At 42.1% G+C, this 14129-nt stretch overlaps 1 protein-coding gene across 4 annotated transcripts in view; it reads left to right on the top strand.

Moving 5' to 3' along the window:
- Arid1b (AT-rich interaction domain 1B) overlaps positions 1 to 14129 on the top strand; it is a 413649-nt gene that overhangs the window by 371334 nt on the left and 28186 nt on the right. For 2 of the 4 annotated variants that reach the window (XM_027939393.3, XM_071612882.1), the window contains exons 10-12: positions 4777 to 4886; positions 5653 to 5811; positions 12000 to 12209. In XM_027939393.3, the coding sequence (XP_027795194.3) occupies positions 4777 to 4886; positions 5653 to 5811; positions 12000 to 12209 (479 nt within the window). The remainder of the gene's footprint in view (positions 1 to 4776; positions 4887 to 5652; positions 5812 to 11999; positions 12210 to 14129) is intronic. The other 2 variants (XM_071612881.1, XM_027939394.3) reach the window with 2 other exon arrangements.

Genomic DNA, 14129 nt, shown 5'->3' with positions numbered 1-14129 from the left:
TATCAAAATCAGACCTCTTAAACTAGGGGGAAGTGTATGCTGATGTGCCAGGCTGCAGGGGCAGGGCTTTCTTGGAGCATCAGTATGGCTGTGAGGAGAAGTTTGCTGTTCTCCTGGGGCAGCCGTGCATGTCAGGCTTGCTGGGGCTGCTGCATGGGGAGGAGGCACTCATGCAAATTATGGCTTTGTGCCCAGCTTGCACGTTCTCACTGGCAACCCCCAAGGAAGGCCTCATATCGGGATGTTTGAGGGATTTTCTCTGGGCTTTGCCAATCCAGTGAGAAGGAAAGGCTTCCCCCGAGCTTTGTTCATACCTCTTCTAAGTTATGGTAACAATATGCTTTATAGTTTGCCACATTAAAATAGTCATGAACAGATGTATACACATAGATAGGCCCTTTGTGCTATCAAAAACAAGAAATAAAATATTTTGTGGCGTATGGTATATTACCATGAAAAGAAAAGAGCTGTGTGTGTTTCTGATCCTGACTTACATCTTCTGGGGGTGACTCAGAGCCTGCAGGGAGAGAAGGTAAAGGATGACGGGAGGAGGCAGGAATGAGTGTTTAGTTCAGTTTTACTTGTGTCACATGTGTTTATGTCCTTTTGAATGCATAAAATCCAGGGCAGAATAGCTACCTGAGGACCTTGACCATGCTTGCTGTAAGAAATCATTCTAGCTGTTAGATTTCAATGGTAGAGCCAGAGGCTAGTGCTTGAACGTATTTAATAGTGTTCTGGCAACGCCTTCTGCAGCGGCTGGCCCCTCGCAGCCCCTCATAGCATCTGAATGTCCCATGCTGGATTACTGATGTCAGTGGAGAGAGAACAGTACCCTGATTTAACACATCCTTAGAACAGTGGTGGTCTTTCTTTTCTGGGAAAGGAAAAAAAATAGTGCCCCTGGTGTACACTGCCTGGGGAAGCATGTGGCTCATCACCGTGATTCATTGAGAATTCTGGTAAGAAGTCAAAACAAGCATTTCAACAAAAAGACGAGTAAAAGCCATAAGGAAATGCCTTGTGATCCACTGAGTAAAATAAAATTTACATTGTGAGGCAGGAGTACTAAGTAAAATTAGAACGTAAATTCAATCCTTATTCATCTTTCAGAATTATACAACAATGCAATTTTTGACAGATATCTTACTTGCACATTCAAAATGCCCATTTTATTTTATTTATTTTTTTTTTAATTTTTTATTGTTGGCTGTTCAAAACATTACATAGTTCTTGATATATCATATTTCACACTTTGATTCAAGTGGGTTATGAGCTCCCATTTTTACCCCATATACAGATTGCAGAATCACATCAGTTACACATCCATTGATTTACATATTGCCATACTAGTGTCTGTTGTGTTCTGCTGCCTTTCCTATCCTCTACTATCCCCCCTCCCCTCCCCTCCCCTCCCCTCTTCTCTCTCTGCCCCCTCTACTGACATTCATTTGTCCCCCTTGTATTATTTTTCCCTTTCCCCTCACTTCCTCTTGTATATACTTTTGTATAACTCTGAGGGTCTCCTTCCATTTCCATGCAATTTCCCTTCTCTCTCCCTTTCCCTCCCACCTCTCATCCCTGTTTAATGTTAATCTTCTTCTCATGCTCTTCGACCCTACTCTGTTCTTAGTTACTCTCCTTATATCAAAGAAGACATTTGGCATTTGTTTTTTAGGGATTGGCTAGCTTCACTTAGCATAATCTGCTCTAATGCCATCCATTTCCCTGTAAATTCTATGATTTTGTCATTTTTTAATGCAGAGTAATACTCCATTGTGTATAAATGCCACATTTTTTTTATCCATTCATCTATTGAAGGGCATCTAGGTTGGTTCCACAGTCTTGCTATTGTGAATTGTGCTGCTATGAACATCGATGTAGCAGTGTCCCTGTAGCATGCTCTTTTTAGGTCTTTAGGGAATAGACCGAGAAGGGGAATAGCTGGGTCAAATGGTGGCTCCATTCCCAGCTTTCCAAGAAATCTCCATACTGCTTTCCAAATTGGCTGCACCAATTTGCAGTCCCACCAGCAATGTACAAGTGTACCCTTTTCCCCACATCCTCGCCAGCACTTGTTGTTGTTTGACTTCATAATGGCTGCCAATCTAACTGGAGTGAGATGGTATCTTAGGGTGGTTTTGATTTGCATTTCTCTGACTGCTAGAGATGGTGAGCATTTTTTCATGTACTTGTTGATTGATTGTATGTCCTCCTCTGAGAAGTGTCTGTTCAGGTCCTTGGCCCATTTGTTGATTGGGTTGTTTGTTCTCTTATTGTCTAATTTTTTGAGTTCTTTGTATACTCTGGATATTAGGGCTCTATCTGAAGTGTGAGGAGTAAAGATTTGTTCCCAGGATGTAGGCTCTCTATTTACCTCTCTTATTGTTTCTTTTGCTGAGAAAAAACTTTTTAGTTTGAGTAAGTCCCATTTGTTGATTCTAGTTATTAACTTTTGTGCTATGGGTGTCCTATTGAGGAATTTGGAGCCCGACCCCACAGTATGTAGATCGTAGCCAACTTTTTCTTCTATCAGACGGCGTGTCTCTGATCAAAATGCCCATTTTAAAATGTATAATAGAGAATGAAGAAACTTGAGGAGTTTCAAACCAACATATGCTTATAGTCATGTAAGTCTGGTTCTTAAGTCAGTAATTATCACTAATTATCATAATACATATTAGCCCAGTTCTCTATGATTTGAAATTGCTTATGTGTACTTTAACACCTTTAATGCATAAAATATGATATTACTATTCCTATTTTCAAAATAATATTCAGACATGACTTAGAAATACTGTCAACTGTGAGTAAGCCGTCACCAGTGGAGAAGCAGGCCTTAGCAGAAGCCACGTGCCACGGCCTCCCGGCGTTCTCTGGAGCTGGGTGCTGTCGTTCTTGCAACCCTCATGAGAGACAGAGCAGGGCTGTGCAGCTGTGGTGCACAGGGCCCTCTCCTCACCTTGTGCCGGGTTTTGACCCTTCTGTTCTTCTGGAAGGAGTGTTTTTCAATGTACAGGTTCTTACTTTGTTAGACCCCAGAGATAAAACTGCACGAAATCAATCCAGCACTTTGAACAAGGCTGTCTTCCTGGTGTAACATCTCTCAGCTGCTTTTTTGAGGTTTCACACATTCACAAAAATAACAGCATTTTTAGCTGATCCCAATAGATTTTTCTCTGCAGCTGCATCACTTGAAAAAGCTTTTTGTTCCAGTTCTTAAAGTCTAAGTATTGAAAGTAATTTGAAAAAAAAGAAAAACATCCCAATTATGATTTGTGTGTGTTGTGATGACTTTAAGGGCTGACTGGGCTGAGAATGGGCTTTGAAAAACCAGCCAGTGTGTCCATGGTGGAAAATACAGGATTTCAGAGTGCATTATTGAGTGTGCTGATGTAAACTCGTGGGCACGTGGCACGGTAGGCTTTTTTTGGCAGGACCTATGGTCTCAACCTGCAGCGATGCTAACGATATTAGCAAATTAGCGCCACGGAGCTTGCCAGCTAATTCACCAGAGCCTGCTCACTCTCTCCCTGCTATAATTAAAACTAATTATTTTCTAAAACATAGTAATACATGAATATGTGCAATAATCATTTTGTAGTGGGCAATCTGTGGAGTCTTTTTTAAAGCTGCCACCCCCACCCTTGGCACATGGTACCCCGCGTGTACGGCCTGGCTGAGCCAGCACTCTCGCCTTTGCAGCATGTGCACCGGGTCCTGCCCATCAGACCTCGGGTTCCTGTGATTCTGACAGGGAGCGTTTTCTGGTTTCCCCTCCTTTATAAGGCTCATGCTCTCTCCCACCCCCTCGCCTCCCCGCCTCACTGTCCTCTCCACGCATCTGTTTGATGTCTCACTCGAAGCCCCTCCAGTCAGGGTTGTACAGATGGTTTTCACAGCAGGGTTCTCTGGAAATTCAGCTGTGATTCCCTGGATAGTTATACCAATTCCCTGCTGAATCCTTGTTCTTCCTTTAGAAAGAAATCGAAACCCATCGTTTTAACCTGAAGATGTCCGTTAGTATCTGTGATAAATGTGTGTAAATTAAGTGTTCTCTGGTGAAGCTGTGGTGCCTAGAAGGAGCCCATTGCGTGGGTGACTTTCCCCCTGCAGTGGTGATCTGAGGTGGCTGTCGAGGGGCTGATGACTGGAAGTAGTGTGCCAGGCTGCAGGGACACCCCAGCACCTTGCAGAGAAATGCACAGCCTTCCCTGCAAAAAGTCTTTTCCAATTATTGTTTTTGAAGTCATTTGGCTAATCATCTTCCCTTATTATAGACTAGACCGTGTGCAATAAATAAAAAATTTGAATGAAGCAATAAGAAGTTTCAAATAATTTCACAAACTATAGATTATTTGAATTGAGGATATCAGAAGTCACTAAGCCCTCTGGCACCCAGGTAATGGATGGATATATATACCTAGTGTTTGCTTCCAACCCCTGATGAGCATGTAAACAGTTGCTTATTTCCATTTGTTGCCTACTCTGTTATAACTAAATAATGTTTAATAAGTTGGCCTTCGGTGGGGTAGGTCTTCAACATACAGAATGGTTGTCACTTTTCTTTTTTTTTTTTTTTTTTACAAGAAGGATTGCCAAAATGTGGTGCTATTCACATTTCAGAAATAAGAATGCTCCCGGTTACCATTTCTCTCTTCTTTTCTTCCTTCAAGGGAAACTCAGGTGTCCCATGCCTTACTCAGTAACAGTGCTGGCAGCACAGTCGGACAAATCACATGTATAATCCTGACTCTTTCTCCTGTTTTCGATTAGCATCTATGGGTCTTGCAGATATGATGTCTCCCGGTGAATCCAAACTGCCCGTGCCTCTCAAAGCAGATGGCAAAGAAGAAGGCACTCCACAGCCCGAGAGCAAGTCAAAGGTACTTCCTCCCCTGCACGCGGTGTGGGCGCTGCCTGGCCAAAGCTGCCATGCTGCTACTCTGCCCTGGTGCTGGCTACCCTTTTTGTTCTCTTGGTCTCTTCTCTCCTGCATGCCTTCATTTTGTGCAACATGTTCTAGTCTTTTCTTTCCCCACCCCCTCCATGGTGTGGATCTGAAAGTTACTAGTTCTTACGGCATTAACTCATGTTGGGGGAGGGGGTGGGGAAAAGACCCACCTGAGAAATGCTTTGGGGGTGGGGAGAAGTGAGGGATCTTGCCTGGTTTTGATCCTTGCAGCCATTTTCTCTGCCTTCAGTTTGTAGCTTCCTGTTTTGGCCGCCCAGCAACAACAACATACTTAATATTTTGCTTTCCTGCCTTATTTGATAAATAAGGTGAACAGCTTTTTTTTTTTTTTTCCTTTCTTTCATAAGGGGTAACCCATGCTTAGCATTCCATGTAAGCTTGAAGTAAGCATGGTGGCTTTGTGGCCTTATCCAGCATCCAGCAAACTTACCAAATCATACTAATTAAGAATGTTGTTTTAATACCTTATACATGTGTTTGTGTGTGTGTTTGTATATGTCTTTATATATATATATATATATATATATATATATATATATATATATATATATATTATATATATATATCTCTCATATATATAAAAATTAGTCTGTTAAACTGGATGTGCTTTTTGTTATTTTAAATAAAGTTTGCCCTACCTTTGTCATTTTTTTTTTTTTTTTATTCCTCTACCACAGGATAGCTACAGCTCTCAGGGTATTTCTCAGCCCCCAACCCCCGGCAACCTGCCAGTCCCTTCCCCAATGTCCCCCAGCTCTGCTAGCATCTCCTCCTTTCATGGAGATGAGAGCGATAGCATTAGCAGCCCAGGCTGGCCAAAGACTCCATCAAGCCCTGTAAGTGGCTCTGGTTGTTTGTTATTTTTGTTTTTTGGGGTTTTTGGATAATTAATTAATTCTACGTTAATGCTTGCTTGTTGGTTTGTTTTATAAGACTTTTTCTTTATTATTGATCCGTGAAAAGGTTTTCTTTATAAATGATTGCATTTGTAATAAAATGAGTACTGTTTATGTGCATTGTAAAAGTTGGTTTCTGGTAACAGCTGTTTGGTGAAGTGCCCCCGCACGAAACATGCTGGGCCTGAACTCAGGAGGCATTCTCCAAACAAGTTGTTTCTCCATTTACATGGGAACTGATGGCAGCTATGGACTAAGTGGTACATTTGGCCCAGCTAAGTCTGTCCTGGGCTGTTCCATCTGAAACATTTCAAAACTGCCTACCTAAATAAATGAATATACAACCTGGGTATGGTGTGGCATAACATCAGCCCTGCTTCATTTTCAAATCATATGTCTGAATTAACAACAAACTTACAGAAATGTTAGTGCATGTGAATTTTTAGATTAATAATGTGTACTTATATTGCAATCAGTTGAGATTGAAAAATGGTGTTCTGCACAAGACTGCTGATAATCTTGAAATACGTGTGATTTCCATATGATATATAAATAACAAATGGTATTGTGTGTATCAGGGAATTCTTTTAGCCTTAATGTCCTTAGAGTTGGGCCTACTAAAGAAATTAATTCTGTGTCATTAAAAAAAAAAAAGAGAGAGAGTAATGTTCTGTAGTAACCTTTGTTTTACATTCATATAGGGAATCAAAAGATCTTTTTGAAAAATCTTTAACATGTAATTAGTTGCCAAGAAGGCTTAATTAACAGGCTAATTTTGTAAGGCAACGAATTGAAGAGCACAGCCCAGGAAAAGTGAGTCAGAGGGAAGACCACTCTGGTTATGAGGGATCTGGCAATCTAGTCAAAACCCAGAAGGAGTCTGCTATTGATTATCCGCTCACTGGGTTAAATAGATAGAGCTTGACAGGTTGAAGAGTTGGTCTTTCTAGTAAATGTTTGTGAAATTCACACGGAGCTCTGGTACAACCAGCGTTTTCCTTTTCAGAGGACGAAAGGGCACTCTGTTCTTGCCTTCCCTGGAGATGTGTTTCCATTGCAACCCGAGATGAGACATGCAATGCTTCCAGGATGTGTGAAGCAGGGCTGAAGAACAGGGAGAGTTGACTCCTTAGTTTTGGGGTGTCTATGTTATTTGCTTTGAGTCTCAGAAGGCAGCAACATTGTGTGGGTTTTTTTTTCCCATAATCCACCCTGGTTATTTTTCCTTCCTCCTTCCCTCCTCCCTGTCTCTCCCCCTTCCTTTCTTTCTTTCTTCCTTCTTTCCTCTCTTTATATAGGAAACGGCATTTTGGATCAGTAATGCTTTTAAATGAAGAGGTAAAACTCAAATAATGTTCCAAACACACTCGCACATTGGCTCAGAGGAAAAATTTCAGAGGTAGAAAATAATAATCTTTAAAACTTCAGACAATAATTAAGAATAATAATTTACTAAAAGCAGACTGCAGAGCTGGGTTTGTGGCTCAGTGTCAGAGCACTGCCTAGCAAATGTGTGGCCCTGGGTTCCATCCTCAGCACCACATAGAAATAAATAAATAAAAGGTATTGTTTCTGTCTAACTAAAAAAAAAAAGACACTACAAACAGACCATGTGTAAATGCTCTCCTTGCTAATCTCAGAATTACAAAGAATGACTGAGGGTGGGTACTGGCTTCTAGCTTACTGGTCAGATTGTCTCCATCCAGCAAGTCTGTAGGAAGAGCTCATCAAAATCCCACTTTCTACTTAAATGTAAGAAAATCAAATAATCCTTGACCCCATTTTCTGTTTCTAAAACAATTACACTTGAAATTGTATATTAACTTTTACTAAATATTTCTACATTCCTTAGTCTTCTAAATTGTTTTATGTTTAAAATTTTACAAGCAAGCTTTTGGCTCTGGTGCTAGAGAAGCTGTTTGCTAAAGTGAAAGTTGTTATACTCTTGCTCTATATTGCGCAATAGCCACTTTTTTTAATGAGTTGGTAATTCAGGAAGGGGGACCAAAGGAGGGCATCATGAAGGACCACATGTCATTTTCACTATCCAATCACTGCAAATATATGCAATTCAGGAATATTTAACTGCTCTGTCTGAGATACCACTTCAATTTGTGCTTGCAATTGTTCTTAATAATGTCCCTAATAAAGCCCATCTAACAGCAGGACTGAAAGAGGCAAAATAATAAGCCTGCTGTTGCTTTGACAGTGTACTGTGGACCAACATTGTTTTGTTACAAAACATTCTAAAATAAAAATAAACATTTGTCCATACACATGCACATATACATATCACCAAACATATGGTAAAGACTGTGAAAATGTAAATCTGCCTAAAAGGCATGAGGGAAATGTACTTTTAGGCTTAATTAAAGTATATGCAATGAAAACATTTGTGGCACCATAAGAATGTCTTGCTGTAGTTTTTTTAGCAATTTACATTCCTTTCTTTGCCTCCACAACAGTTTCAGAACAGTAGGATGTAATTTTTACAGCACTCAAGCAGCATTAGATGGTCCTTAGTGACCTGGAAAAGTTACGTGGTCTTTCTGAAGGGCCATCGCTTGTCCATTGCTGGGGGCATGGTGAGGGGAGCCTATGGTAAAGACCTTTATCTAGAGGTTTCCTTGTAGTCTATTAATTTTTTTGTTTTGGTTTTCTTCAGTCCTGGGGAAGGAACCCAGGGCCTTATACATGGTAGGCAAGTTCTCTACCACTGAGCTGCATCCTTAGCCCATGGCTAACGCCTACAGTCAAGAAGAGGTGTGTTGAGCCTGGTTAGTGGCAAGAGCGATGACACATGTGCTCTTTATTTACTGAGCCTTGTTTCTCCTCCTGTCCTTTTTCTATATTCCGACACCCAGATCCTGGCTCTGGTAATAATTTGGCTAGTGAGCAGGCCTTGGGTGTGGAGCTGTGAGATGCTAGCAATGAGCATAGCCCTTTCAGCCTGCAGTCTTGCTGATTGCATCCACATTCACTTCACACCTTTCTCACTGAAATCCTGTGGATAGGCTGTTTGAATCGGTTCTTGGTTCTTATTTGAATGCTGCCAGACTTTTCACACTTTTTCCTTCCATTGGAACCTTCATACACAAATGTCTATAAGGACCATCAGTATTATGGCCACTGTGCTAAGTGCTGTGGATTCAACCTAAAGTCTAGTCAAGAGTGCAGTCAGACCAGCAAGCACACGCCAAACAGTTTTACCAACTGTGTAATGAAGGACTGCAAAGGAAACATGAAGTGCTGGCAGATTCAAATAGTCCCCCAGGATTGGTGTCACACCGCCTGACTGTGCGGTGCAGTGTCCTTTGTTATGGTGCCATAAAAGTACTTTGGGGGAAGATCTTAATATTAAAAATAAACCTTTTATCTTTATACATTTTTCTAATTTTAGGAGAACAAATTGAGATAGCACAAGTTAACAAAGAAAGGTGACAAGAGTTAAAATACATATATGCAAACTAAGCAGCTAATCTTACCTCAGGCCTGCTCCAAGTTATAGGCATCACTGCCTTCTGATAGCAGGAGCAACCTGTCTACACCCCAGTTGTGATTAGCCACTCCCCAGTCTCAGTTTAGAGAGGACCAATGGCAGGTGGAGGGGCTGGGGTTGTGCCCCAGTGATAGAACACTTGCCTAGCACATGCGAGATACTGAGTTCAATCCTCAGCACCACCTAAATGTAAATAAGTAAATAAAATAGAGGTATTATGTCCAACTACAACTAAAAAAATTTTTTTAAAAAACTAAATAGATGGCAAATGGATCTTAAATTTAGGGTAAGGATAAAATTAGTCATTTTAAATTGAAATGATTGCTTTTATTTTTCATATCTTTAATCTCAAACTTTACCTCTCAGTTTTTCACAAGTGACATGAAAGAAGGAAGACATTTTTTAATTTAACTGATTACAGGAGGTAATACTTTTTTCCTCATTTTCTTATTATTTCAAAACTTTTGGAAAACATAGGACTTATTTTTTCTAGTGTGTCTCCCCAAAAGAAAAGCAGCTCAATACTAGCATGTAACTGGCAGCAGCATCCTGCTGATGACACCCATGTCCTGCAGTGCAGTCAGTCTGAGAGTCCAGTGTGAGCTGTGTAGACACTTTGTCTTCCACCTCCAATAATCCTGGGGTACAATAGCACAGAAGGAAGGACATATGTGTACATAACCTGGATGCATGTGGGCATACAGATATATATATATATATGGATATGGATGTATGGTTTAAGTTCTTACCTAAAATAATTTCTTGCCACGAGTGGTGGCATATGCCTATAATCCCAGCAGTTTGGGAGACTGAGGCAGGAGGATTGCAAATTCAAGGCTAGCTTCAGCAACTTAGCGAGACCCTATTTCAAAAATTTTAAAAAAGGACTGCAGATTGGCTCAGTGGTAGCGAGCCAACAGGTTAAATTCCTAGTACCACAAAGTAGCAATGATCGTGATAATTTCTAAGTGAGTTGAAGTTTTAACATCAACACCAAAGTCAGTTCTCAAAAGCTCACACTATTTTTTCTCCTACCATTCTACATTTTAATCTACATCAACTGCGTCACCCATAATTATGTATTTTATGTAAAGATTTTATGCCTCAGTAATTCTAAAGGTGAAGGCTTAATACGGCAGCCAGATGGCTTTGGACAGTGGCATGGCAGACGGGAGCTGCCACTCTAGAGGCTCTGAGGGTTGCGTTCTCAGGCATCCTTTTTCAGCGCCTGACTTTTACTAAGGGTCATGTCAAGAAATAAGGTGTAACAGCCAAGCACAGTGTCAGTCATGTTATTGACCACCCCCCCCACACACCAAATTTCAGCTATATATTTTAAACCATGTTAATGCTAAAAAAATTAAAAGGAAAAAAAACAGGACTGTTTCAAATAGTGACTATATTGCCAGTGACAGCCTAATAAATACTCAGGAAAGAATGAAATAAATTATTTGTTCCAGGGAAATCTTTTTTTTTTTCTTTTAATTTTTTTAGTTGTAGGTGGACACGATACCCTTTTTTTATTTATTTATTTTTATGTGGTTCTGAGGAGCAAACCCAGTACCTCACACATGCCAGGCCAGCCCTCTACCACTGAGCCACAGCCCCGGCCCCGGCCCCCAGGGAAATCTTTATTGAGAACTTAGCAGTGGTTTTACACAATAACCCTAGCATTACAGATATTATAAATACATATACATTATTACAAGGATAGAGACAAAAGATAGGAAGGAATGTAATAGAGCTGCATAGACCTGAGAGAGACACCTGTCCAGACCCACGATCCAGAGGGAAGGTGAACATGTGTTCCAGATGTGCTGAGGGTGAGGCCCACGTGTGGCTGGAGCAGGAGTTGAGAGCTATTAAAAGAAGAATCTGAGAGCCCCTTCGCCTGACAGCAGCTCGGGGAGAGCCATAAAGAGCTGAACCCTGGCCCGACACATGCACCAGCTCAGGGCCAGACTTTGTGTTTCTCAGCAAGTGCCGCTGTCACTCCTCTGAGTGATTCAGGGTTTTCAGGAGACACATACTAGCCATTCTTTTATTATTATTATTACTTAATTTTTTTTTTTTTAGTTGTAGATGGACAGGATACCTTTATTTATTTTTATGTGGTGCTGAGGATCGAACCCAGTGCCTCACAGATGCCAGGTGAGGACTCTGCCACTGAGCCACAGCCCTGGCCCCACACTAGCCATTCTTGGTATGACAAGGAAAAGTAGGAATAGATTTAGTTTGGGGGCTCTGCAATATAACAGGTAATATTTTTAATTCACTGTGATCCTTCTCTGAGCTAGAACCTTTTCTTTTGAAAAATGCCATGACACTTCATTGGAATGTTGCCTTCTGGGATTCAACGCTTATAAGTTAAAGCAGGTTTCTGTTTATTTTGGTTTAGTTTTTTAAGTGTCTAAAAGGGAAAGTTTGGGCCCTTTTATTTAAAGTCAAAGTAAAATCTTAACTAAGAGAATGTGTAGGCTGTGCCTGAACTAGTAGCCTTCATTCCTGACTGTCATGTGATAGCAGTAGTTTTTACTCTCGTCTCTTCTTGTGGGTGGGCTCACAACTGTTTCCTCACCTTCTTCCCTCCACCTCCCTGCCCATCTCCACATGCTCTCTCTGGCACTAGAAGTCCAGTTCATCCACCACCACTGGGGAGAAGATCACAAAGGTCTACGAGCTGGGGAACGAGCCAGAGAGGAAGCTGTGGGTAGACCGGTATCTGACATTCATGGAAGAGAGGGGCTCCCCGGTCTCCAGTCTGCCTGCAGTGGGCAAGAAGCCCCTGGACCTGTTCCGGCTCTATGTCTGTGTCAAAGAGATTGGAGGTTTGGCCCAGGTAAGAATGAGTAAATGAATTAGGAGTCATTGCAAGCAGAATCTTACAGAAGCTTTCATTGAATATGTGGACTCAGGGGGTTTTTTGTTTGTTTTTCTTTTTTGGGGTACCAGGGATTGAATTCAGAGGCACTCGACCACTAGCCACATCCCCAGCCCTATTTTGTATTTTATTTAGAGACAGGGTCTCACTGAGTTGCTTCACATGTAGCTTTTGCTGAGGCTGGCTTTGAACTCATCATTCTCCTGCCTCAGTCTACCAAGCCACTGCGATTACAGGAGTGCACCACCATACCTGGCTGGAATCAGGTTTTTCTCTCACAAAGGAAATGCTAAACCTGTTGGAAAGTCACCTTCCGGTTGGGGAAAGGGGTGGCTCTGCCACAATCCAGTGTGACCTCAGTAGCTCTAGAGTTCTCTGGAATCTGCCATGAGTTCATTTAAACACTTTAGAAATGTTTTGTGAATGACTGAATTAATTATCTGGCTCAGATATAAATCACATTCACTGTTTCCCCCTGTCCAGAGCAACTTATCACAGAAATTAAGTCATCCTGGTAAAGCCACGCCCATGGCCTCTGGGCAGTGAGGAGGCTGCTGTGGGTGTGTAGTAGAGCTGGGCTGGAACGGGACAGGGGAGGCGGCCTGGTACAGAGCTCCAGGAGGTGCTTGTGGTCCTGGTGAGCAACTGCCTAACTCTCAAAATAAGTGTCCCTAAACCTTATGACCCGGGCACCTACTTGGCTCACCCCAGCCCTACCATTTGTTAGTAAGGAGCCTAGTTGGTTGGACATATCCTGTCATAGAAACATGTGAGGGTACTAAATCATGAGCTAGTGTCACACTGTGCAGGGTCAGCAGACCCAAAGCCTAGATGAGGAGGCCATGTGTCAAGACTGTGATCCCAGCAGCTCAGCTAAGGCAAAAGGATCACAGGCCCAATTTAGGGAAACCCTGGCTCAAAATTAAAAATAAAAAAAAGCTGGGGAAGTAGCTTAGTGGTAGAATGCTTACCTAGCACAGGTAAGGCCCTGGGTTCAATACCTAGTACAGGGGATGGGGTAGAATAGATGAAGAAACTCTAATAACAGGATAAAGTACAATAATATGGTGGCCCAGGGACATTCCCACAGTAGGTAGCAGAGCCAAATCTGACTGACTCCAAAACATGCCTTTTTGATCCCCCAGTAGTTCTCCACCCCAGCTGTGTATGAAAATCTCCTGGGTCCCACCCCAGACCAGTGAAATAAGACAGCCTCCATTCCTGGTGACCAAGGTGACCAGATCACTATCCAAGGGCAAGTCTTCATTCATAATTGTCACTGAGGGCCTGCTGTGTCTCATGCTACCACTTTGGGGGACACAGAGGGGACTTTTGTTCTTGGCCTTCCCACTGGACACCCTTTCACCTGGACACCCGACTGAGGCCTATGACAGAAACTATTAAAGCTTTTTCCAAGACTCTGCATCATCGGATACGAGTTATGTGACACAGACCCATGTGAGTGATGGTCATCAGAGAGAGTGATCCAGATACCTCTTCCCACCACCTTCTCCCACTCCCCACGTTCCTACACCTAGACTTTTTCCAACAGAGACTTCAGAATCAGCAAGACCATCAAACTGGTATCATGTAGCAGTTGTCGGGCTACCTTATTGTGACTCTCTCAGCAGTGCATACCCAGATTGGATCTGCAGACAAGAATCTTTGCTAGCTTACTAATGAGAGGGTTACTCACATGTAGCTGGGGACAGCTGCACCCGTGCACCAACCAGCTCAAACTCACCCACTCAGGCTGCCCCAAACAGCATGCTGACTGGTTTTGAGGCAGCCACAGGCCTGCTGTTTGCAGCCTTGTGTTAAGTGGCAGAAGAGGCTTTTCCCTTAGCATTCCACAGTTGGTTTATTCTGCGTCATTCA

This window comes from Marmota flaviventris, chromosome 6 (assembly GCF_047511675.1).
Source record: "Marmota flaviventris isolate mMarFla1 chromosome 6, mMarFla1.hap1, whole genome shotgun sequence".
NCBI classification, from domain to species: Eukaryota; Metazoa; Chordata; class Mammalia; order Rodentia; family Sciuridae; genus Marmota; species Marmota flaviventris.
The sequence above is the reverse complement of the archived record's forward strand: the minus strand, read 5'-3'. Positions and strand labels throughout refer to the sequence as shown.